The sequence below is a fragment of the Camelus dromedarius genome, chromosome 24 (genome assembly GCF_036321535.1).
Source record: "Camelus dromedarius isolate mCamDro1 chromosome 24, mCamDro1.pat, whole genome shotgun sequence".
Classification (NCBI taxonomy): domain Eukaryota; kingdom Metazoa; phylum Chordata; class Mammalia; order Artiodactyla; family Camelidae; genus Camelus; species Camelus dromedarius.
This window is the reverse complement of record NC_087459.1, coordinates 18,351,589-18,375,370: the sequence shown is the minus strand read 5'-3', so window position 1 is coordinate 18,375,370 and position 23,782 is coordinate 18,351,589. Positions and strand designations below refer to the sequence as shown.

Sequence of the window (23,782 nt, the reverse complement as noted above, 5' to 3'; positions counted from 1 at the left end):
CCCTAACTCTGAGCACTCGAAACAAGGATCCTAAACCATTAGGTCCACAGAGACAAGGACCCCGACTGAGGAAGACGAGTCCTGTGCATGCTGACCTGTCACCCCGTCACCAAGAACATCCCTGGGACGCCACTCTGCTCAGCAAACAAACGGAAGAGCACTTATGTGCCATGCTCCATCCAAGGTGGGGACACTGACCCCATCACCTTCAGGGACTTTTAGATTCCAATGCAGGCTAATAATAATAGGTATTATTATTATAGTAACAACTAATATATACAGGCACTGTTCTAAGAGCTTTACACAGAGTTCACTCATTTGACCTTCACTGATTACATGCAATAGGTTTATTATCCCCATTCTACAGGGGAGAAAACCAAGGCACAGAGAAGTTAAGCAACTTGGTCAAGGTCACTTAGCTAGTAACTTGGACCCAGAATCTAGGCTCTTTGGCACCATGTAAATAAATGTCAAGTGACCTCTGTGATGTGTGACAGCAAGAAGAGGTATGTGAGGCTTTGACCTGGTCAGGGACATCAGGGAGGGCTTCCCTGAGGAGGTGAGCTGTGGCCTAGAGGATGAGTAAGTCAACCAGGGTTCTTAAATCTCGATGCACAGTAAACTCAGCTGGGAGCCTTTAAATCAATAGAGATCTGACTTCATTTGTCTGCCATGGGCCCAGGCACCAGGATTCTAGTATAAAGCTCCACAAATGATTCAGATAAGCAACCCAGACTGAGACTCACTGAACTCAAGGGGCAAAAGAGACAGGAGTAGCTGGCAGAAGGAAGAGCAAGTGCAAATGCCCAGTGGTGGCAGAGCTTCTGGGGAGGACAAGAGACTGAAAGAAGGAAGCTCAGGGGGTGAGCAGGGAGGGGTCAGGAAGAGGCTGGAGGGACGAATGGCGCCATAGCATGCGGGGCCTCACGAGTAGGGCGACCAGATCACTTATCTTCCAAAGGGGACTCTCGCGAGAATAGCGGGAATGGCAGGGGGCACGAGTCCTTCGGGGCTACAGAGCAGCAGAATAACCGGGTCTGTTTGTGGGTTGACAGAGGAGGGTGCAGGGTGGCCCTGCTTATCAGCTACATCAGAGAATCAACATTGTCTCAAAAACAGCGGGAAGCCACTGCCGTGTTTTCCTCAAGGACAATGACAAGATCACATCTGGTTTTGGAAAGATGACTCCACAGCAAGAGGGAAACGACAGGCTGATGAGACAGAGAGGAACCAGGGAACCAGGACAAGAGGCTACTGGTCCAGGGTCTGTGGACTCGGGGAGAAGTGGGTGGCAGAATATTGTGGTAGGGAAAGGCCAAGTTCAAATCCTAGTTCAGTTCATTCCCCAGCACCTCCTCTAAAAATAAATAATAAAACATAATTACCTCCCCCCACCAAAAATAATAATAATGATACAAACCCTAGTTCAAATCTGCTTACTCATCATGTGACCTGACAAGTCAGATGACTTCTCTGCCTGTTTCCTCCTCTATAAAATGGGTGTAAAATGGGTGTAAAAGAAGCATCTTTCTCATGGGGTGAGGACTCAATGAATCAGTGTCCGCAGAGCGCTTAGAACAGAACCTGGCATCTGAGAGGCGCTAACACAGGCACACGTCGTTTGCACTTTGAAGAGACTGAGCTTCTTAGAAATTCAAGGTTTGTGGCAACCCTGCATCCAGTAAGTCTACCAGTGCCATTTTTTCAACATCTTCTCACTTCCTGTCTCTGTGTCACATTTGGTAATTCCCGCAATCTTTCAAATCCTCCACCAGCAAAAAGATTGTGACTCATTGAAGGTTCACATGATAGGTAGCATTTTTCCGCAGTAAAGTATTTTTAAACGAAGGGATGTACATGGCCTTTTTAGACATAATGCTATTGCCTACTTAGCAAACTACAGTCAAGTGCAAACATAACTTTTATATTCAGTGGGAAATCAAAAAATGTGTCTAATATTCGATGATTGCTGTGGTCTGGAACCCAACCGGCCGTGTCTCCACGATATGCTTGTAAATGTTATCATTATTAACAAAAGCAGTTGGCAATGGAGAGAATATGAGGGTGGGGAAAGTCCGGGAACACAGAAGAAGGCCCGAAGAATTGATCAGTGCTCAGGTGAATTTTGGAGATTCACAGTTAAGGGTTTACGTAAAGAGGCTCAAAGAGACAAAGTTGCCCAAGGAAGGGCTGAGATGCAGAATTAAGGAGCAGAGCCAGTGGGAATGTAGTTTGGTGCAGCCATTATGGAAAACAATATGGAGATTCCTCAAAGACTGAAAATAGACTTACCATATGATCCAGCAATCCTACTTCTGGGCATATATCCAGAGGGGACCTTAATCCAAAAAGATCCATGCACCCCAATGTTTATAGCAGCACTATTTACAATAGCCAAGACATGGAAACAACCTAAATGCCCATCAACAGATGACTGGATAAAGAAGCTGTGGTATATTTATACAATGGAATACTACTCAGCCATAAAAAATAATAAAATAGTGTCATTTGCAGCAACATGGATGGACCTGGAGAATGTCATTCTAAGTGAAGTAAGCGAGAAAGAGGAAGAAAAATACCATATGCTATCACTCATATGTGAAATATTAAAAAAAAAAAAAAAGACAAATGAACTTATTTACAAAACAGAAACAGACTCATAGACATAGAAAACAAACGTGGTTACCGGAGGGGAGGGGATGGGAAGGGATAAACTGGGAGTTCAAGCTTTGCAGATACTAACATATATAAAATAGGTAAACAACAAGTTTATACTGTAGAGCACAGGGAACTATATTCAACATCTTGTAGTAACTTATGGTGAAAAAGAAAATGAAAATGAATATACGTATGCTCATATATGACTGATGACTGAAGCACTGTGCTGTACATCAGAAATTGACACAATATTGTAAGCTGACTATACTTCAATTAAAATATATTTTTTAAAAAAGGAGCAGAGCCAAGACCTAAGGGATGAGTTTGAAGGCAAAAACAGGTGAAAGATTCTGAGTCAAGCAAACACTTATATGACATGCAAGGCACCGTTTCAAGCCCTTTGCATATAAACTAACTTATTTAATACAACATCCCTACAAAGTAGGCATATTCTCATCCTCATCTTGAAAATGAAGAAACTGGGGCACAGAGAGGTTAAATGACTTTTACAAAGTCACACAGCTTGTAAAGAGCAGAGCCAAGATCTGAACCCAGGCAGGCAGACTCCAGAGTCCATAGCCTTGATCAACAAATAGGACCCAAGCCTGAACATTTCATTCTGCCTGCACCTCCAGACTACCACTGAAAGTACCAGAAGGAACTGTTTAAAAATAGGAGAATCTATTTCAGCCCAGAAAATCAGGGAAAGGTGCCAAGTAAAGGCCAAAAGCTCTTTAAATGTTTTTCAATATACAGAAAAGGTGAGACTTGAATTGATGGGAGGGCAGCATGGCCTGGTTCTCCAAATTTAAAAGAATTAAGAATGGCAAGGTCTGATGGGGGTGGAGGGGTAACCGAGCAGACACAGGAAGCCAAGTTGAGTCCTTGCAGGTCTTGTGCATTCACTGGCAGCAGCGGGCACTTGAGAAACACGTGGAATGATGAATGATCCCCTCTTCTGAGGACTTGAAGAGAAGCGACTGGCTGCCAGACCCCTCTGCAGGTCCCACAGGACACAGAACGCTAAGCACAGCAGGGGGCGTTGCAGCAGCTGCCTACCTAACCAAGGTTGTGCCAGGGTCAGAGAGCGTGTGTGTCCCAGCCAAACGGCCAAGGAGAAGGGTCCCCTGCACACTTTGGAAGCTCTCTGCCTTGGACTGTTGTCCCCTCCATATGCCCCAAAGAAGAATGATTTGACAGAATCTACATTGTCCCTTCTCCCTTCACTGAGAGGTTGAGGGGAGAGGACCTTCCATTGACAGGTCCTACCTACCTATAGAGGTTGTTAACTGGTGGTCCACAGAATAAACTCAGTCCAAAAATGTTTTAAATATACCACACATGTAATTCTCGAATGATCTGTCAGCATTTAATTTGGGAGATTCAGAGTTCACTTGAAGAATTGGGAAATCTCGACCTGGGTCCTTTAAAGATCAGGAATTTTTTTTTTTTTAATGGAGCTGAATAATGACTGCCCCCGTCAGATAAGGCACATAGCCCCAAGAAGGACACTCCCTGCGATCACACACTTGACTCATTTACTTCCCAGCCTGGCCGCAGCTGCCTTTGAAGTTGGACATCCTGATCAGTGGACATCACGCATTCTTTCAAAGTCACGTGGCCACAAACAGAACATCCAGGAAAGCAGTCAAACACGAGAGGATCTCCTGAATAATTTCATTTGCGTAGAGTTCAACAGCAGGCACTCTTCTAAAGTGGCTGCACCAGTCTGCATTCCCACAAAGAGTGAGCAAGGGTTCCCACTGATCCACGTCCTCACCAACATTTGTTGTCTTTGGAGTCTGTTTTGGTAATAGCCAGCCTGACAAGTGTGAGGTCTCACTGTGGGTTTGATTTGCATTTTCTGATGAGCACTGAGCGTCTCTTCATATACCTGTTGGCCCCTTGTATGGCTTCTTTAGCGAAATGCCTATTCAAGTCCTTCAGCCCATTTGGAGGTTCCTCAAAAAATGAAAAATAGAACTAACTTTATGATCCAACTACCCTGCTTCCATATTGATCCAAAATAATTGGGTATTTATCCAGCATAATCAAATTTCAGTATTTATCCAGAATCTTGGGTATTTATCCAAAATAACTGAAAATCAGGATCTTACAGAGATTTTAGCACTTGTATGTTCACTTCGGCATTATTCACAACAGTAAGGAAACGATCTAAATGCCCACCGACAGATGAATGGATAAAGACAATGTGGCCTCTACATACAATGGAATACTGTTCAGGCTTTAAAAAGAAGGACATTTTGCAGCGGACAGTGTGGATGAACTCTGAGGACATTATGTCAAGTGAAATAAACCAGACACAGAAAGACAAATGCTGCATAATTCCATTCATACAAGGGATCTAAAATAGTCAAATTCACAGAAGCAAAGAGTGGAATGGTGGGTGCTGGAAGCTGGAGAGAGGGATAAGTGGGGAGTTACAAATCAATGGGCATACAGTTTCAATTAAGCAGATGAATGAGCTCTAGAGATCTGTACGACATTGTGTCTACACAACAGTACTGCATTATACACTTTAAAGTGTATGAAGAAGGTAGATCTCATGTTAAGTACTCTTTCCACCAAAAAAAAAAAAAAAAGAATAAAATAAAATAAAAATAAACAGTTCAATGAAAAAACAGCAAGCAAGGAGCTGTTGATCTGGGTAGTGGTTACCTTGATGGAAGGAGCTGGAGGTGTAGGGATTACAAGGGAGCACAGGAGGGCTTCTGGGCTTCTGGTTACAGAGACATATTCGCCATGTGAGAATTCGTCAAGATGGACACTTTTCATATACGATAAACAGTTTTCAAAAACCATGTGACCAGCCCAGACTGAAAGCAGCAGCTCTGAATCCAAATTCTAAATTCCTAGAAAGGGAAGGCTGACTGGTCCAACTGGGGGCAGACGTCCACATGTATCTGGACCCTGTGGAGCCAAGGCCATGGGGTCAGGCAGCCTCTGGGGATGCAGATCTGGGCAGGCGGTTCTGGGAGAAAAGGGTTGTCTGCTTCAGTTAGATTTTCCAGGTGAACAGGGTTGAAATCAGGAAGGGGGTAGGGGGCCGGGTAAGAACACAGCCCCGGACCAGACTGCCTGGGTGTGAATCCTGGCTCTACCACTCACTAGTCACTGGACCCTGGGCAGGTCCCTCACCCTCTGAGAGCTTCAGTTTCCTTATCTGTAAAATGAGACTGATAACGACAGTACCGACCTCATGGAGTGTAGTGAGGAATAAAGAGAGACACTCACAGACGTAGAGAATAAACTTACGGTTACCAGGAGGTAAAGGGGGTGGGAAGGGATAAATTAGGAGTTCGAGATTTGCAGATATAACTATCATGTATAAAATGGACAAACAAGTTCCTACTGTATAGCATGGCGAACTATATTCAATATCTTATAGTAACCTATAATGAAAACGGATATGAAAACAAATATATGTATATATGACAGAAACATGCTATACACCAGAAATTGACACATTGTAACTGACTATACTCCAGTAAAAAGAAAGCAAATTTTTTAAAGTGACAGTTAAAAAAAAAAAAGAATAAAGAGATACTATATGCAAAGTGCTTAAAACAGAATTATATCTATGAGTCCTGGCTTTCAGATATTATTATTTAAGTAAAATACTTGGAAGTCATGGACTCCCAGACGCCTGGAGGTGTGCGGGGCCCTTCTGACTTCAGGACTAAGCCTTTCACATCCCTCCAGGCTGCCTCTCTCCAGAGTCGTTGGTCTTTGGTTTCTCTATTTCCCCCAAGTCTGCAGCCTCCACAGGCTGAGACCTTCTGGGAAATTGCCTTTATTAGGCTCTGAGGCTGGTCCCACCTGCTATACAGGAGAAGCCAAAATAATTCATAAGATAGGACATCCCGCCTCATTTCGTCCCAGCTCCTCTCCTCTTTGTGTGCAGGAGAAACGGTTGGTTTCCGTTCTCCAGACACTGCACACTACGGATTTGCTTCTTCCTCCACAGTGTGAAGCTCTGTGTCTTTGTGACAGGGAGGGACAAAGGGCTGCTGAGAAGCAATTCATTCTGACCTTTACATGCGGGTTCTGCATTGCAGATGCCATCACTGACACGTGGTAAACGGGAGCAGGAGAAAGAGGTGGAATTCACTTCAAGGTCAGAAGAACCACGTTTTATCACATGGCCATCATTTTTTATTAGACTTTTCCCCCAACCAGCCCATGGGAAGTGCCTCTATATTTCCATTTTGTGGCAAGCAAGAGGGATGCCGGCTATGCCAAAAAATGAGGCTGGACTTCTGAAACTCACACTCTAAGACGTGAAAGGACCATTGGTGGTAACAGTATTAATTAGCACCTCCATGGCAAGCAGCCTTTAACATGGATTAATTCACTGAATCCCCATCTGAACCCCAGGAGGAGGGTACCATTTTATCCTCTTCTTTCAGATGAAGAAACTGAGGCAGAGAGGTTAGGTAACTAGTCCAAGATTATTCAGCTAGTTAGTGGCAAACCTGGGATTCAAACCCCTTCATTCTGGTTTCAGAATCACTAAATGATACAGTCTTATGTTTCCGAACTTGGCTAACCAGCAGAATTACCTGAAGGACTTTAAAATACAGATCCCCAGACCCCTGTCTGTATTCTTTCAGGTAAGGTCTTCTTAGCAAGCTACCAGAATAACCCTTCAGCATTTGACCTGACCGTATTCTGCAAAGCAGCATTTAGAAATGGTAGTGGAGGTGCGTTGTTTTGATCTACAAACATCTCTGCCCCAATTCTCCCTTGAAGAGCCACCCCTTCTCACTGTCTTGGACGGAACACCTAAAAGCCCCAACCAAGGGACTGGTTAGGTAACTTAAGCTTCACCAAATAATGTGTCTCTTTCTGGAATTTGAATTTAGGGCCAAAGCAACACAAGAACCAAAATCAGATAGAAGTGGTCTGGTTGTTCAGGAAGACTTCTTCCAATTCTCTAAAGCATGTTATACCCGCTCCAATAAATTCCTTTAAAACAAGCAAACTCAATTGCACACAACCAAACAACACTAACTAGTAAGAAGCACCAATGGGGAAGAAGCCCACGTCTACCCCAGATAGCCCTCTACAGCACCCATGACAATTGGTCTTTGCTCTACTGGGATGGGGAGTTAAACCCTTATCCAGCAGCCAGTTGGGCTGTTCTTCCTTAGTCCACACAGACGGTCCTCAGTCCTGATTCTGTCCTTTGAAGACATGCCAAAAAATCTATACAACAGCTTTTGGACATTTCATGACAGCCTAGATTTTGAGCTAGACAGGCCAACCCTTGGAGAGCATCCAGCTCCCCTGTGAGGCGTCCTTTTGCCATTTGGTAACACACACCCCTGATTACTGAGCACTTTTGTTGTGAATGCGGAAGTCATAGATCGCAGTGTTAGGCAATAAATAATAGTCCTGGTGCATTTCCAGATTTAGACAGTTAATAAATACATGAGAGAGAAAGAGGGAGATTGTACTGTTTAGACCGAATCGGCCCTGATATTATTTATCCTTGAGAGATACAGATGAGTTTTTGGTCCAGGTGATGATGAGGTCTTACCATGATGCCAAGAGGGATGTTCAACCCTAACTGTGGCTTCACCTCCTGGAAGGAACCAGACGGTCTTGGAGCATCATCAGAACTAAACTGTGGGGTGTCCCCACGTGGAGTTACATAAGACTGAACCCCCCCAGGCTTTGAGAAGAGTGCAGTCGACTGCTGTGTTGCTTTATCTGAGCCAAGGAGACCAGACAATGTGATGTAAGAGGAGGTGGGCCCTTTCTCTGAAGACAGTTATGTCCTACTGCCCCCAGTGCTGAGGCAGGAAATGGGTGGGGCCTGGGACAGACAGAGTGAGGACTTCCCTCCTCTGGCGCCAAACCTGAATTGGCTCATCAAGGGCCAGAATCTTACCAGGAGCACCTGAAAAGTCTCATTTGGGGCACTAAGCTGATGGAAGATCTTAAGAGTAACCACGTCTGGAAGCAACTATAATTGCTTACAGTTATACCCAAGACTTCACTCAGGTTTGATTTTAACCAAATTCAGTGGGAAGGCTGAGTCCATCTGGAGGTGAAGGGACATCAAAAACAAGACTGTAGAAACCAGTTACAGAAATTCCCAAACTCAGCAGGGGAGGATACAGCTCAGTGGTAGAGCGCATGCTTAGCATGTACAAGGTCCTGGGTTCAATCCCCAGTACCTCCACTAAATAAATAAATGAATAAACTTAATTACCCACCCCCCAAAAGAAATTCCTGAAGTCTTTCTCAGAGTTCTGCAGGCGACAGGCTGGAATCAGACACTGAGCAGAACTGACACATGGCCACCAAAACATGTTTAGCTAATGTGGCCTTTTGTGTTTACCTGCCTGTATATTTGTGTATTTTTTGATATATACCATACATATGCTGTGTCGTCTGCGTTTTTCATTTGGCAGTATATAATGACTATATACGCCCATGTCGGTAACACTTTAATCACTGGGACTTTTTACTGAAGCATCATTGACATACAATAATGTACCAATTTCAAGCATACACTTTCATGGGTTTTGAAAAATGTGTGCACCTGTCTCTCGCACCAACCCAGTCAAGACATAGAGCATTTCCATCACCCCAGACACTATGACATTTTAATCACTGCACAGCATCCCATCATACTGGAATGTTTTACTTACAGAAACTCCAATCAGCAGCTATTTAGGTTGTTTCCAAATTTTTGCTAGTATAAATACAGATGCAATGAATATCACTTTAGCTAAATATATACATGTACCCTTGAATAATTACCTAGCAAAAGTTCCTAGAATTGAAATTTTTAGGTCAAAAAAGATTAAGTTTAGTCATTGTTAGGTCAAAAAGGTCATTAAGCCTTTTGACACATATTGGTAATTTTCTGGTAGGCTCCAATTTTTCCATTGATGGCTGTTCTGCGGGTAGATGTGATTTTGGTGTGCTCGTGAGAGGAAGTGAGCTCAGGGACATCTTGGCCAATCTCCCATATTGGTAATTTTCTCTTGAGAAAAACTGTGCTAATTTACACACTCACCAGTCATATATGAGAATGCACTTTCCACCTCTTCCTCCTGTTTCTGCCTTTTGCTTTGAGTTCTACTTCTTTTGATATTATTACTAAGACCATGTTTATATTCATGTGTGTTTTAGGGGTATATCTTTGCCTCTTTTACTTTTAATCCATGTTTAAATTTCTCTTATACGTTGCCTAGAATTGTACATTTATCCAGTCTGATAGTCTTTGCCAGGAAACAAATGGCATATTGAAATTAAGAGAGTTTAAGGCAGGTTTCATAAAAGGACTGTTTACAAAGGTGTGGGCATGGTGTTGGGAAACCATGAAGGATAATGCAGTAACTGGGAGCCAGAAAGAGCAAAGGGACAAGGAAGGAGAGTAGCTCTTGGAACCCAAAAGGAGAGAACTGTGTACAAGGGACTGTTTTTGGAGGAGCAGTGACCTTCAAAGTGTAGAGCCAAGATGACTCGACGATAAAGACCCCAGGCTCACTCTCCTTTCACCCTCCTGTCTTCTATTAGTCCCTCCCCTTGAGCCCAACCAGAAGTCAGAGGGTAAGGGAACCCCCACTGATGCAGTCCTTATAGGTCAGTCTCTGAGGGAGGAAGCAGACAAGATCTGGAAGGGTAAACAAGAAAGCTGGAACAGCAGATGAGGGTGAGCAGGGTAGACTGCAGAGTGGCCATGTAGTCCCCGCCATTCCTGTATGCACCCCTGCAGTGTAACTTTGCAGCCCCTCCCATCCAGAGCTGAAGTATATTCCTCCACCCCTGAATCTAGCCTTGGCCATAACCACTGCAACACAAATAAAAGCTTGAAAAACACCCAGGTTTGGGGGATTTCCCTCTCTTGCTGTGCTTGGAACCCTGAGACTGGTGTGTAGATGAGCCTAAACTAGCCTAATGGAGGAAAAGAGACCACATGGAGGAGGAATGAAGCACCCCAGCCAATAGGCTGCCAGGTATCAGTTGCCGTCCTAGGTGATCCAGTACCAGCCAAGCCACTCACTGATCAACCACATGAGAGAGCCCAGCAGAGACCAGCTGAATAGACCCGGATCAAAAGAATGACCCAAACAGCCCACAGAATCATGAGAAATAATAAATGACTGTTGTTTTAAGTCACAAAACTTTGGGATGGTTTGTTACCCAGCAAAGTTAACTGATAACAGTGGATAATGAGAAAGTATTGGCTTTTACAAGGACTAATTCCTCAGTTCCATTGTCTGAAGCCCTTGTCCCTGAAGCTTTTAATCCATTCTCAATGTCCTTCTCTTGAGCCAATCTCTTTTCCTATTGCTAATTTGAGTTGGATTTATCTCACTTTCAACTTCAAAAAAATTGTCAAGGTTTTTTTTCCTCTATAACTTGAGGATTTAAAATAAACAGACTGGGTATAAAATAAGCTACAAGGATACATTATACAATACAGGGAATATAACCAATATTTTATAATAACTATAAATGGAGTATAACCTTTAAAAATTGTGAACCACTATATTGTACCCCTATAACTTACATAATATTGTACATCAACTGTACTTCAATGAAAAAGTAAAGCATCTCAAAAAAGACAAAGATATTTTAAAACAACAGGTTCCTTATTACGAAAATAGAAAAAAAATAAAGTAAAATAAAATGAACAGAAATCCTTCACTCTTCTAAAGTTTAAGATAATTTACCCATGAAGCCTATTATTCTGGAGCTTTGGGAAAAGGCAAGCTCCTTGGGCAATGTTCTCATTTCTCTCTTGGTTATTTGCCTGTTCTGATTTTCAGTTTCTTCCTGAGACAAAATTGCCCATTTTAAATTCCCTAGAAAATCACCCACTTCAACCAGATTTTAAACCCATTGGCATTTCTATGCATATTCTTTCTACTATAGAAATGTAACATATTCTTTTTCAAATTTCCTTTTACTTCCCTTTTATTAAATCTTCAACATTTAACACATGATTTATCACTTTTAATATATTTCTTCATAAAACAAGACTTGGTTAAGAAACACAAAAGGATACACTCAACATGAGTGCCTGTGATCTTTCGCTGACCTGATTTAGCGATGGAATCAAGAAAGACACAGTGCATAACAATGAGTTTTATTCTGTACCTTCGCCATAAATGATAAGAAATTATTTCTAAAGCCATAAAATGTTGAAGAAAGTATCTTTAGACAAACCAGCTAAGAGTCCTTTTGTACTTTTGTTCTGCCTGGCACAGCGCCTCTGCTCAATAAAGTTCGCTGTTACAATAACGTTATTCCTTGGCAGGTCAGAGTGTAACCTCCATCTTTTCTTGAGTAGGAAAGACTCCTCCAGGGATTAATAATAATTTAGAAGCCATTTACTGAGTGCCTTCTTTGTGCCAGACACTCTTCTGGAGGTGATTCAGGCAGTCTCTCAGGGAATACTCACCGAAAAAACTATGATTTACGTATTATTTTCCCCATGTTAAAGATATAAACTAAGGGTCACAGAACTAAAATTATTTTCCCAAGATCAATGGAGCAGTCAACGTCAGCGCAGGAATCTGACACCAAGGTTTTCTGGCTCCAAAGTCTAGGTTCTTTTCTCAGCACTGCACCCCGGAATTTGAGGTTTTGTGTAAAGTACTGGGAATGCAAACAGTAATTACTTCAGAAGGATATGGTCTGGGTGGAGAAATGGAGAGAATTATCAGCACATCCACAGTTAGGGAGATAGGTGGAGCAGTCGAAACGCCCTCAGCCACCTGCACAAGGGCTTACGATATGATGGTGCCACGCTGAGCAACTTTGTGCAATGGCTCCTTCGTCCATTTACCGTTAATCCTTTTGTTCTTGTTCTAGTTTTTCATTTTAAGGATCTTTTTTAAAATTATTACAAGGGAGAGGGTATAGCTCAAGTGGTAGAGCACATGCTTAGCATACACAAGGTCCTGGGTTCAATCCCCATTACCTCCTCCAAAAATAAATAAGCAAATAAATCTAATTACCTCCCCCTAAAAAAATAAATAAATAAGAAATGCAGTACATTAAAAAAAAATCATTACAACAAACATATGCAGTTGGTACCAACATCCCAGTTTATGGATACGGAAACCAAGTCACAAAGCAGGGAAATGCCACACCTAAGGTCACTTCGTAAGTAAGAGGCAGAGTCAGGTCCTGAACTCAGGTATGACTGACTTCAGAGTCCACACGTCTGTGGACCACTGACTTTGGGCGTGATCCATAAATTGCTCAACTTCCCATTTTTAGCTGGAAGGGGCCTGGGGCCTGGGGCAGGGAACACATGGACGACGTGGGACGTGCTCCCGTAACGAGGCCATCTATGACTCTCTGACCCACACTGAGACCTGCGGGCCTTTCACGAAGTCAGGTGTGATGGTCTCCGGGGGCTTTGTTCCACAGTGGCCCCTTGGGTCAACAGGATCTGTAGTAGCTTGACCAGCGATTCTTCTCCTCCCATGAAGAGTGAAATCTGTTTCTTTACCACTTGAATTTGGGCTTGGCCATGAGACTCCTTGGCCCAGTGGGACATTATCAAATGCGATGCACAGACTGAAAAATCACTGATGCATTGGGGTTTGCTCTCCTGCTCTTCTTCGAACCCTGAAACCACCATGTGAACGAGCCAGGGCTGGCCAGCTGGATAATGAGTGGCCACGTGGGGGAGAATCAAGTCACCCAGGCCAAAAACCAGCTCACTGCCAGTCATGTGAATGGGCCATCCTAGATCATCCAGCCACCAGATATCCACAGACACAGGCGAGAACCCCTTAATGTTTGTGCCCAGAGCACGTACTTAACTCATCCTAATCTCAGCCCTCGGAGTCAAGTCCTCCTCTTTCTGTTCTGAGAAGATCTCTTGGGACACCGTGCATGTGGTCAGTAGTCTAAGTGCTCTGTGACTATAATGTCCATATGCAATGCCTATGGTAGTACCAGAGATTTGGGTCCCAACCAGATGAGACCAAGAACCAACAGGCTGCCTGGAGATGAAAAGAGGTACCACCCAGGAACTCTGACATGTCTTGAGGTCTCCCAGTGGTGGGTACCCATATATATTGTTTATTCCTGTTGGCAATGAATGGTTGGGTCAGTAGTGGGTTCACTGGGGCAGAGCCTGATTCATAAAATTCCCTCGGATGCCATGATGTAGGCCTAGAGAAACGCCAACTCCACAAAGTTCTACTGATATCCAGAATATTCCCTGGCTCAGACTGGTCTTGCAAAGCAGAGGGTAGAGGACAAAAGCTAGCACATTCCTTTTTCATGGATGGATATTGCACTTTTCTGCTCCATGACCTTGTGGCTCCCCAGCGCCTCCAAGGTCACCCAGGAGGAGGGTGCCCCTCCCTCCCTGCGTGAGCCTCAGAAAGCCTGGCCAGGTTGGCGAGCAGGTGTAGCTGGATCTTTAATCATGTCCCCCACCATGGACTGAAAAAGGTCAATGTACCGAGTCAAGCCAGTTCAGAAGTCTGGACTAATTCATCATCCTCAGTGCCAACTGGTCTTCTTGGAACTGGGACCAGAGATAGAATCATTTCAGGTAGGCTGCCAAATTCTACGCCTGCTGGCTGCAGGGAGTACCGCCTGCTCTCCCCACACCCAAGGCAATGAATGGCAGCACGGCTCCATTCATATGGAGCAGGGTCTCATACGACTTATGGCGCCTCCACCCTCCTGGGAAGGACTGCCAGGTGGCAGGCAGAGGGCCTATTCATTCTTCGGACTTACCTGGTAGACAGCCGTCCTTGCTGTCTGCCCAGCATGCATTCACTGTTACTCATTATCACTGTCATCATCATCTCCGCCTATATACAGCTCTTGCTATGGCCCACTGTCCTAAGTGGGCTTTTACGGATGTGTATACATTGGATAATAGTAGCAAGGTTATAAGGTAGGTATACGGTATTATTTTATCCATTTTCAATGGAGGAATCCAAAGCACAAAGAGGTTTAAATACTTTGCCCATGGTCACAAGTATTTGAGCCTAGCAATGCTGGCTCCATCCACTGTCTACAATTTTAACCAGTACGCCATACTGCTTCTCTGGCTTTCCTCTTAGGGACCTCCATTCTCAAATCATGGGGTGGGCACACGGACACATCATCAGGCCTGCCAAGGACCATACCCATCCTTCTGCTTATGTGTGACCCAGGGTCCAATGAGACTTTAGCTCACTGGAATTGCAGCACTGATAAGACATGAGACTAGCTGCAGACTTCGTGCTTCCATAGGAGAAAAACCTCCTTGAAACAGAAGCCAAGACAAAGGAAGGCTGTGCTAAGACATGGAGAAAAAGATTCCTGAGGACCTCATTTCAGCACCGTGATTCACTGTCTGAAGCCAGCCTACCCTTGGGCTTTTCCGTTTCAGGGACCAAAATTTCCCTTTTCACATAAAACAGTTTGAGACGAGTGTCTATCTTAGGCAACAGTAAAAGTCAACGAATACAGGCGGGATATAGGAAACACCGTCTTCTCGGCTGCTCTGTGTCAAGCCTTGGTCTGCAGGAACACTCAGAGCTGCATCATGGACCAGACTGTCCTCCCAAACTTCCCTGCCTGCTTTCCTGGGGATGAGAGAAGGAACTGCGCTAAAGGGTCAGGGAGTGTTACTTGAGAGAACACGGGGAAGGGTCCCATCTTCATCCCTGCAAACACACCTGTGAGGGCTTTGGTTGTTCCATGTTGCTTGGAGTTCTTAAACCCAACTACCACAGCTTCCAAGCAAAGCAAGCGCAGTGTAAACTCTAGAGCATCCATGGTGTCGAGGCAGTAGATAATGCCCCTGATCTGCAGCAAAATGGCAGGTGACCACTTGCAGAAGGCTAGTAAGAGTCAAAGACATGCAGTGACAAAATGAAGTCACCAGCCACTTCCAGCAGGCTGAGGTCAGCCAGACAGGACCAGTGGGAAACCAAACCAATGGGGAAAATTTCCAGGAAGGTGAACTAAACCAGGAACAAAAGAAGAGAACTAGGAGTGGGTGGAGGGCTGCACGGTGGGTACGTGGAATGCAGTTTCGTGAATGGGTCAATGGAAGAGTGTGCATGGTAGAAGGTCCATCCAGGACAGTTTCAGCTGCGTGGAAAAGAAGACTCCAAACAGTGAGACCACACCACTGAGAGAAGCTTCAGGTCTCACATATGCAGCCTGGGCCTAAGAGAACTCAGAATTGATTCAGCAGCTCACCGGTGTCATCAATGACCCAGGTCCTTTCAACACTTCCAGGCTCAGGATGTCATTCATATCTCTCTCATTGACCCAAAAGGGTTGCCACAACTCCGTGTATTATATCCTTACACAAAAATGTCCAACAGAACAAAGAAAGGAATGTCTTCTCTTATTAGAACGGAAAGTCTTTCTTGGGAGCCCTGCCCAGACTTCCCCGCAGGTCCCACTGAGCAGAATTGGGTCCCATGCTCACTCACAAGCTACAAGAGAGCCTGGGAAAGCAAGTATGAGGCATCTTCAGTGCTTGGCATGAGAGGTGTTCTCTGCCAGAAAGAAAAGAAGGAGGGCTAGGAATGGCTGTTGGGGTGGGCAACTACCCCAAATTTGGGGTAAACTTGTACCAAGACTTCTGCCGTAAGTTAACAGCACTCACACTGACGTTCACTTACTATTTTCCTTGAGTCATTTTATCTTTGATTTAACCTAAATACCTTCACTTAGGTAGGAAATTTTATATCCCTACCATAAATGCAAAACCACTGCTAGATACATTTTTCCAATCCATATTAAAATAACTTCATAATGATCAAACAAAGACATTTGCCCGTTTTACCCAGAAGCACCCCTTGTCGCTTCAGCAGTAATCGCACCGCGGGCTCCACAGTAGCAGGGTAAACGCATTTCCTCCTAATTCTTGAGCCCTAGTAACAAGAATCCCCTCCCAAAGGGCTATAAAGCACATTGTAAGGCACCATCTTAACTACGTTTTTACAGCATCCGTAGCAATCCAGCCCCTGCCCGCGACTCTCACGCCTCCGTCATAAAGATGAAGACATTCTGCAAAATCATAGGAGGAAAACTAGCTGGTTTCTTGCAGTCATCCATCCCACTCAAAATGTTTTGCTTTATTTTTTCCATTAAAATGAAAATCATCTCGGAGGCTGTAGGGACCACAACATGTCTTGGAATGAGAACATCCTGACTGTTTCGTCTCAGTGTGCTCACAGTTACCCAAAAGGATGCATTGGCTATGGACAGAGCGAGGCGGCCAGTGCCCGTTACTTACGTCGGAGGCTGGGCCCTTGTCAGCGCCTGGGCAGGAGAAAGTGACAAATTCATGGCACCGCTTGTGCACGACAAAACAGCAGACTGCAAAAGAGGAAACAAGGGGAGGAGGAAGGGGAGAGGGAAAGGGGAAAGGAGGGAGGGAGGGGAAGAGAGGGAGAGATCATTAAACCTGGACTTCACAGCCAGGAGAGGCTTTACACCAAAATAAACAATGCCTGCAGCTTCTGCACCGTGTCCTCTCTTGAAGTCAAACTCTTAGGGACACTGATGTTACAACCGGCAAATTACTAAATTTCTAAAGTTAACTAAGGTTCAAGGGCACGTATACTCAAAATCACATGCTCTCTGAAGATCACTTAAGCTGCACGATCTTCCGCTGGTTTGGGAACATAATGCTGTTTCTTAGATCGGCACCACAGGAAGTCATCAGCTTGTGTTTAGGTCCATACTGCTTAAGAAGTACGTACATGGAAACACTAGAATCACACTCAGAGAGAAGTGCATAATGTGCAGGGTGTGCAGAAGCAGAGTGAGCAGGAACATGGACCCACACCTCCATCTCACCCAGGAGTGATGGCAATTAAGGAGAAAGAGCGGAAGAAACTGGCTGCATGTTTACATTGTTACTTTAGCAGTTTGCAACCAAATATGTTGAATTTGCATGCATTAAATACACCACTATTCAGGGATTGTATCACTTGGGAGGAGGGGCAGTCAGAGACTATATACAAAATAAAACTGATTTTTTTGCTGTTGTTGTTGAAATCTACTTTATAAACTCTGGACCGTGGGGTCCTGGAGGACAGGCATCATGCTCAGAGTCTTTCTAAAGGCCATTCTCAGTAAATGAAAACAGAACAGGAAGCCTCACGGCTACCTCCGGTGACATAATAGATCTGGGCAGCCATCACCAACGCTGCTGTCATCACAAAAGGGCACTACCTGCGTGCTGATGGAAGCACTGTGAAGACCACCACCAGCTACAAAGTACTCGCACCCAAATAATCAAGCCTGCATTAGTTCAGGCATCTTGAGCCAATTACCAATTCACCAAAACTACAAGAGGAAAAGGGGTTGAGGTGGTATGTGGAAGCTGTACTTTGCAATCAATTTTTGCGTATGCCGAAAACTGCTCAAAAAAAGAAAAAACCAGAAAACTGCAAGAGGAAAAGAGCAGGGCAGAGGATAAACTTACATATTCAAAGATATCTAAGAAACATACCAACTAAATGCAATATGTGGATCTTATTTGGATCCTAATTTAAATAAACTAATAGTTTTTAAAAGTTGTAAGACAATCAGAAAAATGGATATACTGAATTTTTGATGATATGACGAAATTATTGCTATAGGTATAAGGGAGTAAGAATTTTGATGTAATAATGGTATTATGATTATTTTCATTAAAGAATCCTTATCTCTAAGGACGCATCCTGTAATTGTTATGGATAAAATGATTTAATTCAAAATAATTCAGTATGACAGGAAGGAGATAGAAAGGGGAAGGGTATAGATGGGAAAAAAAATTAGTTTTGACTGATCATCACTGAAACTAGGTGATGAACACAGGAGGATTCATTATATTAATTTGTCAACTTTTATGTATATTTGATATTTTCCACAATAAAAAAATTTTAAACCCTCATGGCTAGGAACCAGGAAGCGTTCCAAACGGGCCAATTTCTTTCTCCTTTGCTTTCTCCTTTTCAGTTTCAATATTTACTGCATTTATAAGTAATATTATCTTTGTATAAAGACATTTGTGTCAAACAATATGTGTATTGGGTGTGTGGGATCCCTCTGTGGCTGTATGTCTGTGAATGCTGAGCAAACTGGCCAAAAAATGCCAAGGATGGTTCTCTCTGGGCAGTAAGACTGTGGATTATTTTTACTTACAACCTTACATCTATATGGTTGGAATATGTTCACAGAGAGGATATATTAATTATATAATCAGGAAAAAATAAGCTTACTTTCATTTTGAAACAAAACAAAGAGTTAAAGAAAAACAAAGTTCAGGAAATAAAAAATACAATTGCCAAAACTGGAAACTCAGTGGTTGAGCTGATGACAGAATGCACACAGCTGAAGAACTCAGCAACTGGAAGTCTAAATTGAGTGATTTTCCCAGAATTCTACCAAAAAAGCTAGAAAGGATAAGAGAAATGATACAAAACACATAGTACTGATCCAAAAATTCTAATATCCATCTAAAAGGATGCTCAGGAGAGAACAGAGGGAATGGTAAAGAAGGTGTAATTAGAGAGAACAGAATAAAATTCTCTAAAGATTAAGAAGAATTTGAGTCATTAAATTGAAAGAAACTATCAAATGTCAATAGATATGAATGGAAAAAAAGACAGATGGTGCGAACATCAAGATTCTGAGATCACTGTAATGTGTCCAGCAGGGGCGGGACGAAGGGGCGGGGAAGATTGCTGACAAAGGGACAAAAATAATTTTAACATCAGATTTCTCATCTGCAACTCTGAATTCTAGAACACAATGGAGCAGCGTCCTCGAAGGTTTAGGAAAAGTCACTTGAATCAAAAACTCTATGTACAGCCAAACTAGCATTCAAGCGAACGTATTAAGATAAAGACATTTCCAGAATACTGGGACTTAGAAAATGTACTTCCCGCAAAAGAATAGAGCATGTGCGCCCTAAAAAATAACAACAAAATGAATCAAAGAGGCATAATAAACAGTGGTGAAAGAAAGAACAAAAAGAAAAGTGGGGCAAGGTGGGTGGGGAACTTAAGTCATAAGAGATGGGGGTGGGAGAAAGAGTATAAAATTGCAATATGCTAAGAGTCTTGTCTTCTTCCTCAAAAGTTTATAGATATTAAGGAACAACATTTAGGACATTCTAAGTATGTGTGTTAATAATTAAGAACAAAAATGAGAATAGAAATATGTATAACTTGCAGACCACTCAGAGAAAAAAGTGAACAAAGAAACTTAATCCAATTACCCTTCAAAAGGCCTTCTCATATGACCCAATTCCCTATAAATATTATTCTTTTTTTTACTTTTACATGGCATTATTTGAACCTTAAACTCCTTCATCTGTCTGTAATTTCTTGGTATCTGAAATGACATGGGAATCTAATTTGCCATTTCTTCCCAAATAGGTAATCAAATCTGTCAGCATCTTTTATTGAATAATTCATCTCCTCCCCACTGATCTCAAACGCCAACCTTATTATATGCTAAATAATTATATAGACTGGGGTCTGTCTTTGGCCCTATTCCACTGATCCGTCTTATAATACAGCAATATGGGATTTAATTATAGTAGCTTTACAATATGCTATATCTTGGCAGGGCAAGTCCTCCCTCATTATCCTTATTTTCAACATTTTCTTGGCAATCACTGTGATCCAAGTGAACTTCAGAATCAGTTTGTCAAGCATTTAAAAATACCAATGGAATTTTTATTGGAACTGTATTTCGTGAATTCCCCACCCCTACTCCCAGAAAAAATTAATTGGGACTTTGACCAAAATTGTCTGAAATTCAGAAATTAAATTCAGGATCATTGATGCTTTTATAACAATGTGTCTTTCTATCAGGCATAGGCTGTCCTCTTGTTAAAAGCTGATTTTATGTCTCTAATTTTCTCTGTAGTTCTACACATTCTCGCTTAGTATTATCTGAAAGATTCTTTTTCTATGCGATTGTGACTTTGACAACTTTTCCATTTCGTTTTGCAACTGGTTATCATTTACAAAAAAGAAAGCGATAAACTTTCAGTGTATTTACCATGTAAGCATTTTTTAAAAATCATGATAGTTTTTGTGGGTTTTCATTTACTTCCTTTGAGTTTTCTGAGCAGAGAATCATATTATCCCCAATAATAACAGTATTTTCTTTTCTCCTCCCTGATGGGTAAGCATCTATTTTTCCCCTTACTGTATTTCCACGTCTAGAGTTTTCAGAACAGTGTAGAATAAAAGAGATGACAGGAGACAGTCCTGTCCCATTTTGAGCTTGCACCAGCTTCACCTCCCCCTCACACTCTTCTCAAACTAACTTTGGAAATTTATATTTTCCCTTGGAATTATCCACAGTGTTCTTCTCCATGTGTTTCAACTGTAACATCTTATCCGGAATGGTGCTCTGCCCTTTCTCCTGCTTTCTTTACATTGTATTGCTAGTCTCTCTTCTTATTTTTTTCAGAAGTTTATCTTCCTTGTTATCCATTTTATTGTTCTTTCTTTCTGTTTTTGTTTTTTTTTTGAATCCTTTTTTAATTGAAGTGTAGTCGGTTTACAATGTGTCAATTTCTGGTGCACAGCATAATGTTTCAGTCACACATATACATACACATATTCCTTTTCATCTTAAGGAAAACAAGTCATGGACACATTTCTCAATTCTACTGGGCTTCTTCCTACTTATTAATTGTTCATTTTACTTTTATTTGTCCCACTTATTTTACTTCTATTTGTACTTGTATTACTTTGTGGGGAGTATGAATTCTGGAGTTAGATGGCCAGGTTTGGATGCTACATTCATCACCTGCAAACTGTAATACTTGGGCACATTATCTTATCTCGCTCGGCTTCAGTTTCCTCTCTGAAAAATGATGGTGATAATAATAATACCCATATCACAGAGGCGTTGTCAGAATTAAATGAGCTAATCCATCCACGCTCAGAACTGTGCCTAGCCTATCACAAGTATTCAACAGATGTCTGTACTGTTATTTATTATTTTTTTTAAAGCTTCTTAACTTCTTCCCATTTTTCTTCACTAAAACTTTAAAGACTTTAAAGCTAAAAAGTTTCCTTTCAAGTACAGCTTTGGCTGCATCCTGTGTCTTTATTTAGTGCTATCATTGCCTTAAGTGGTCTAAGTGGTCTAGTATTATGGTTTTAATTTCTTTGTTAACCCAGAAATGATTAGGAAAGTTCCGCCTCTCCTCCAACTCACCATTTACAAGGAGTTACTTTAGTCTAGAACCTTTCTTCACAACATCAGTTATGATCTTATTCATCTTTACTCTCTTTGAAGGAAGGAAGGGGGCTCACCTCTAGTTTCCTAGTAGATAAGTGGGTATTTAGGAAATAAATGTTTGGTGAATGGATGAACAAAAGAATGAATATCATCAGCCCCAGAAAAAGAGGAAAGCCACACCAACTTCATGGTTGCTGTAGCTCCCGGCTGGCCTTCCACATCCCACCCCCATGGACGGGGTGCATCAGCCATGGGCAAGGTCTCTGTAGGCAGGCTTCCAATTAGCCACAGAAATAAATAATCCATCCCCACCTAGGAAGCATCAATACACTGAGTGACTTGACTACACTCCAGCACACTCTCCAGGGAAGCTGGGAACAGGCTGGAAAGTTGATGAGCCTCTGAAGCAGGCACTTCCTTTACACAATGTGTTTCTGAAAAGTTCTGCAAATCAAATTTCCCATTAACTAAAACACTTCAATGAAAAGTAGTAGGGCTGGCTATTTAAAGAAACAAACTAAATTCTTTTGTGATACAAATAAACACCCCCTCATTCCCGTTTGGCAAATTCAGGGTAAGACTAGCTTTTCTTACATAAGAGCCAACATTTACTGAGCTGCCGAAACATGTACCAGGTCCTACGTTCAAACAGGTACCTGGGAAGAGCCAAGAATTCCTAGATGCTTCATGATTTATTCAGTAACTCCTTGCTCTGCAGAAGTTAAAAGCCTGCAGCCTGCAAGCCCTCTGAATCCGACCTGCAGCCATGCCTTATTAGGAATAAACAACGGAGTCTCAAGCTCAAATGCCCTAGGGGCCAGGTGAGCAATGAAAATGTCTGGGGGTGAGGTGGAAGAATGCATGGATGCCCTGTTTAGAAGGGGAAACTGCTGCTACTTGGCTCCAGCAGAGAATGAGATTAAACTCCCAAGCTCAACCCACCTCCATCTCTCCCTTATGACGCGTAGAATCACAAAGCTCACAGGCCAGCTTTGCAGGTGGAACAATGTCTTCCCCCAGCCTCACTGAAGACGTCCACGTCCTAATCCCTGGAACTTGTGAGCATGTTACTTTCCAGGGCAAAACGGACTCTGCAGAGGTGATTAAATCAAGGGTCCTGAGGATGGGAATTACACTGGATGATCCTGATGGGCCTAATGTTATTATAACGGTCCTTATTAGGAGGCAGGAGGGGGTCAGAGTCAGAGAAGGAGGTGTGACTATAAAAGCAGAGGTTGGAATGATGCCGTTGCTGGAAAGGAACACAAGCTAGGCAACAATGCGGATGGCCTCTAAAAGCTAGAAAAGCCAGGGAACAGACAGCTCCCTAGAGCCTCCAGAAGGAATGAAGCCCTGCTGACATCTTGATTTTAGCCTCATACGACCCATTTTCAGAGGGTTATGAGGGAATAAATCTGTGCCATTTTCAACCATTAAGTTTGTGGTAATCTGTTATCCCAGCAGCAGGAAACTAATACATGAGCCAAGGATGGGAGAAACCTGGTTGATACCAGAAGGAGCAAACTACAGCCAAAAGCCCAGGAGACCTCTCTGGAGAATCTGCCCCAAAGTAAGCAAGGGGACCCCCAACTCTGCCTTCTACTGCGCCCAGCCCCACATTCCCACCTCTAGTCATTATAATTTATTTGCTGCATCTGAAGAGGCATAGAGTGAGTCACTAAATCTTTATTTTTCTCTCTTTGGAGTTGACCCACCTCTTGTACCTATTCTCGCTAGGGTCTAACGCGGAAAGTTGACATCTCTGGGAAGCAGTCTTCATCCCTGAATGCGTAACAAGCTGAGAGAGGCATCCTAGCGCTAGTGGCAGACGACTGCGGTGGGAGAAGAAAGAGAAGGGCCCTCCGCACCCTGCTCAGCTCCCGCCTCACTCAGGAGG

The 23,782-nt window shown here is 42.9% G+C and overlaps 1 protein-coding gene across 2 annotated transcripts in view; it reads right to left on the bottom strand.

Moving 5' to 3' along the window:
• The window catches only part of PRKCB (protein kinase C beta), a 297,608-nt gene that overhangs the window by 150,248 nt on the left and 123,578 nt on the right, over nt 1-23,782 (bottom strand). For both annotated transcript variants that reach the window (XM_031433035.2, XM_031433036.2), the window contains exon 3: nt 16,922-17,004. In XM_031433035.2, the coding sequence (XP_031288895.1) occupies nt 16,922-17,004 (83 nt within the window). The remainder of the gene's footprint in view (nt 1-16,921; nt 17,005-23,782) is intronic.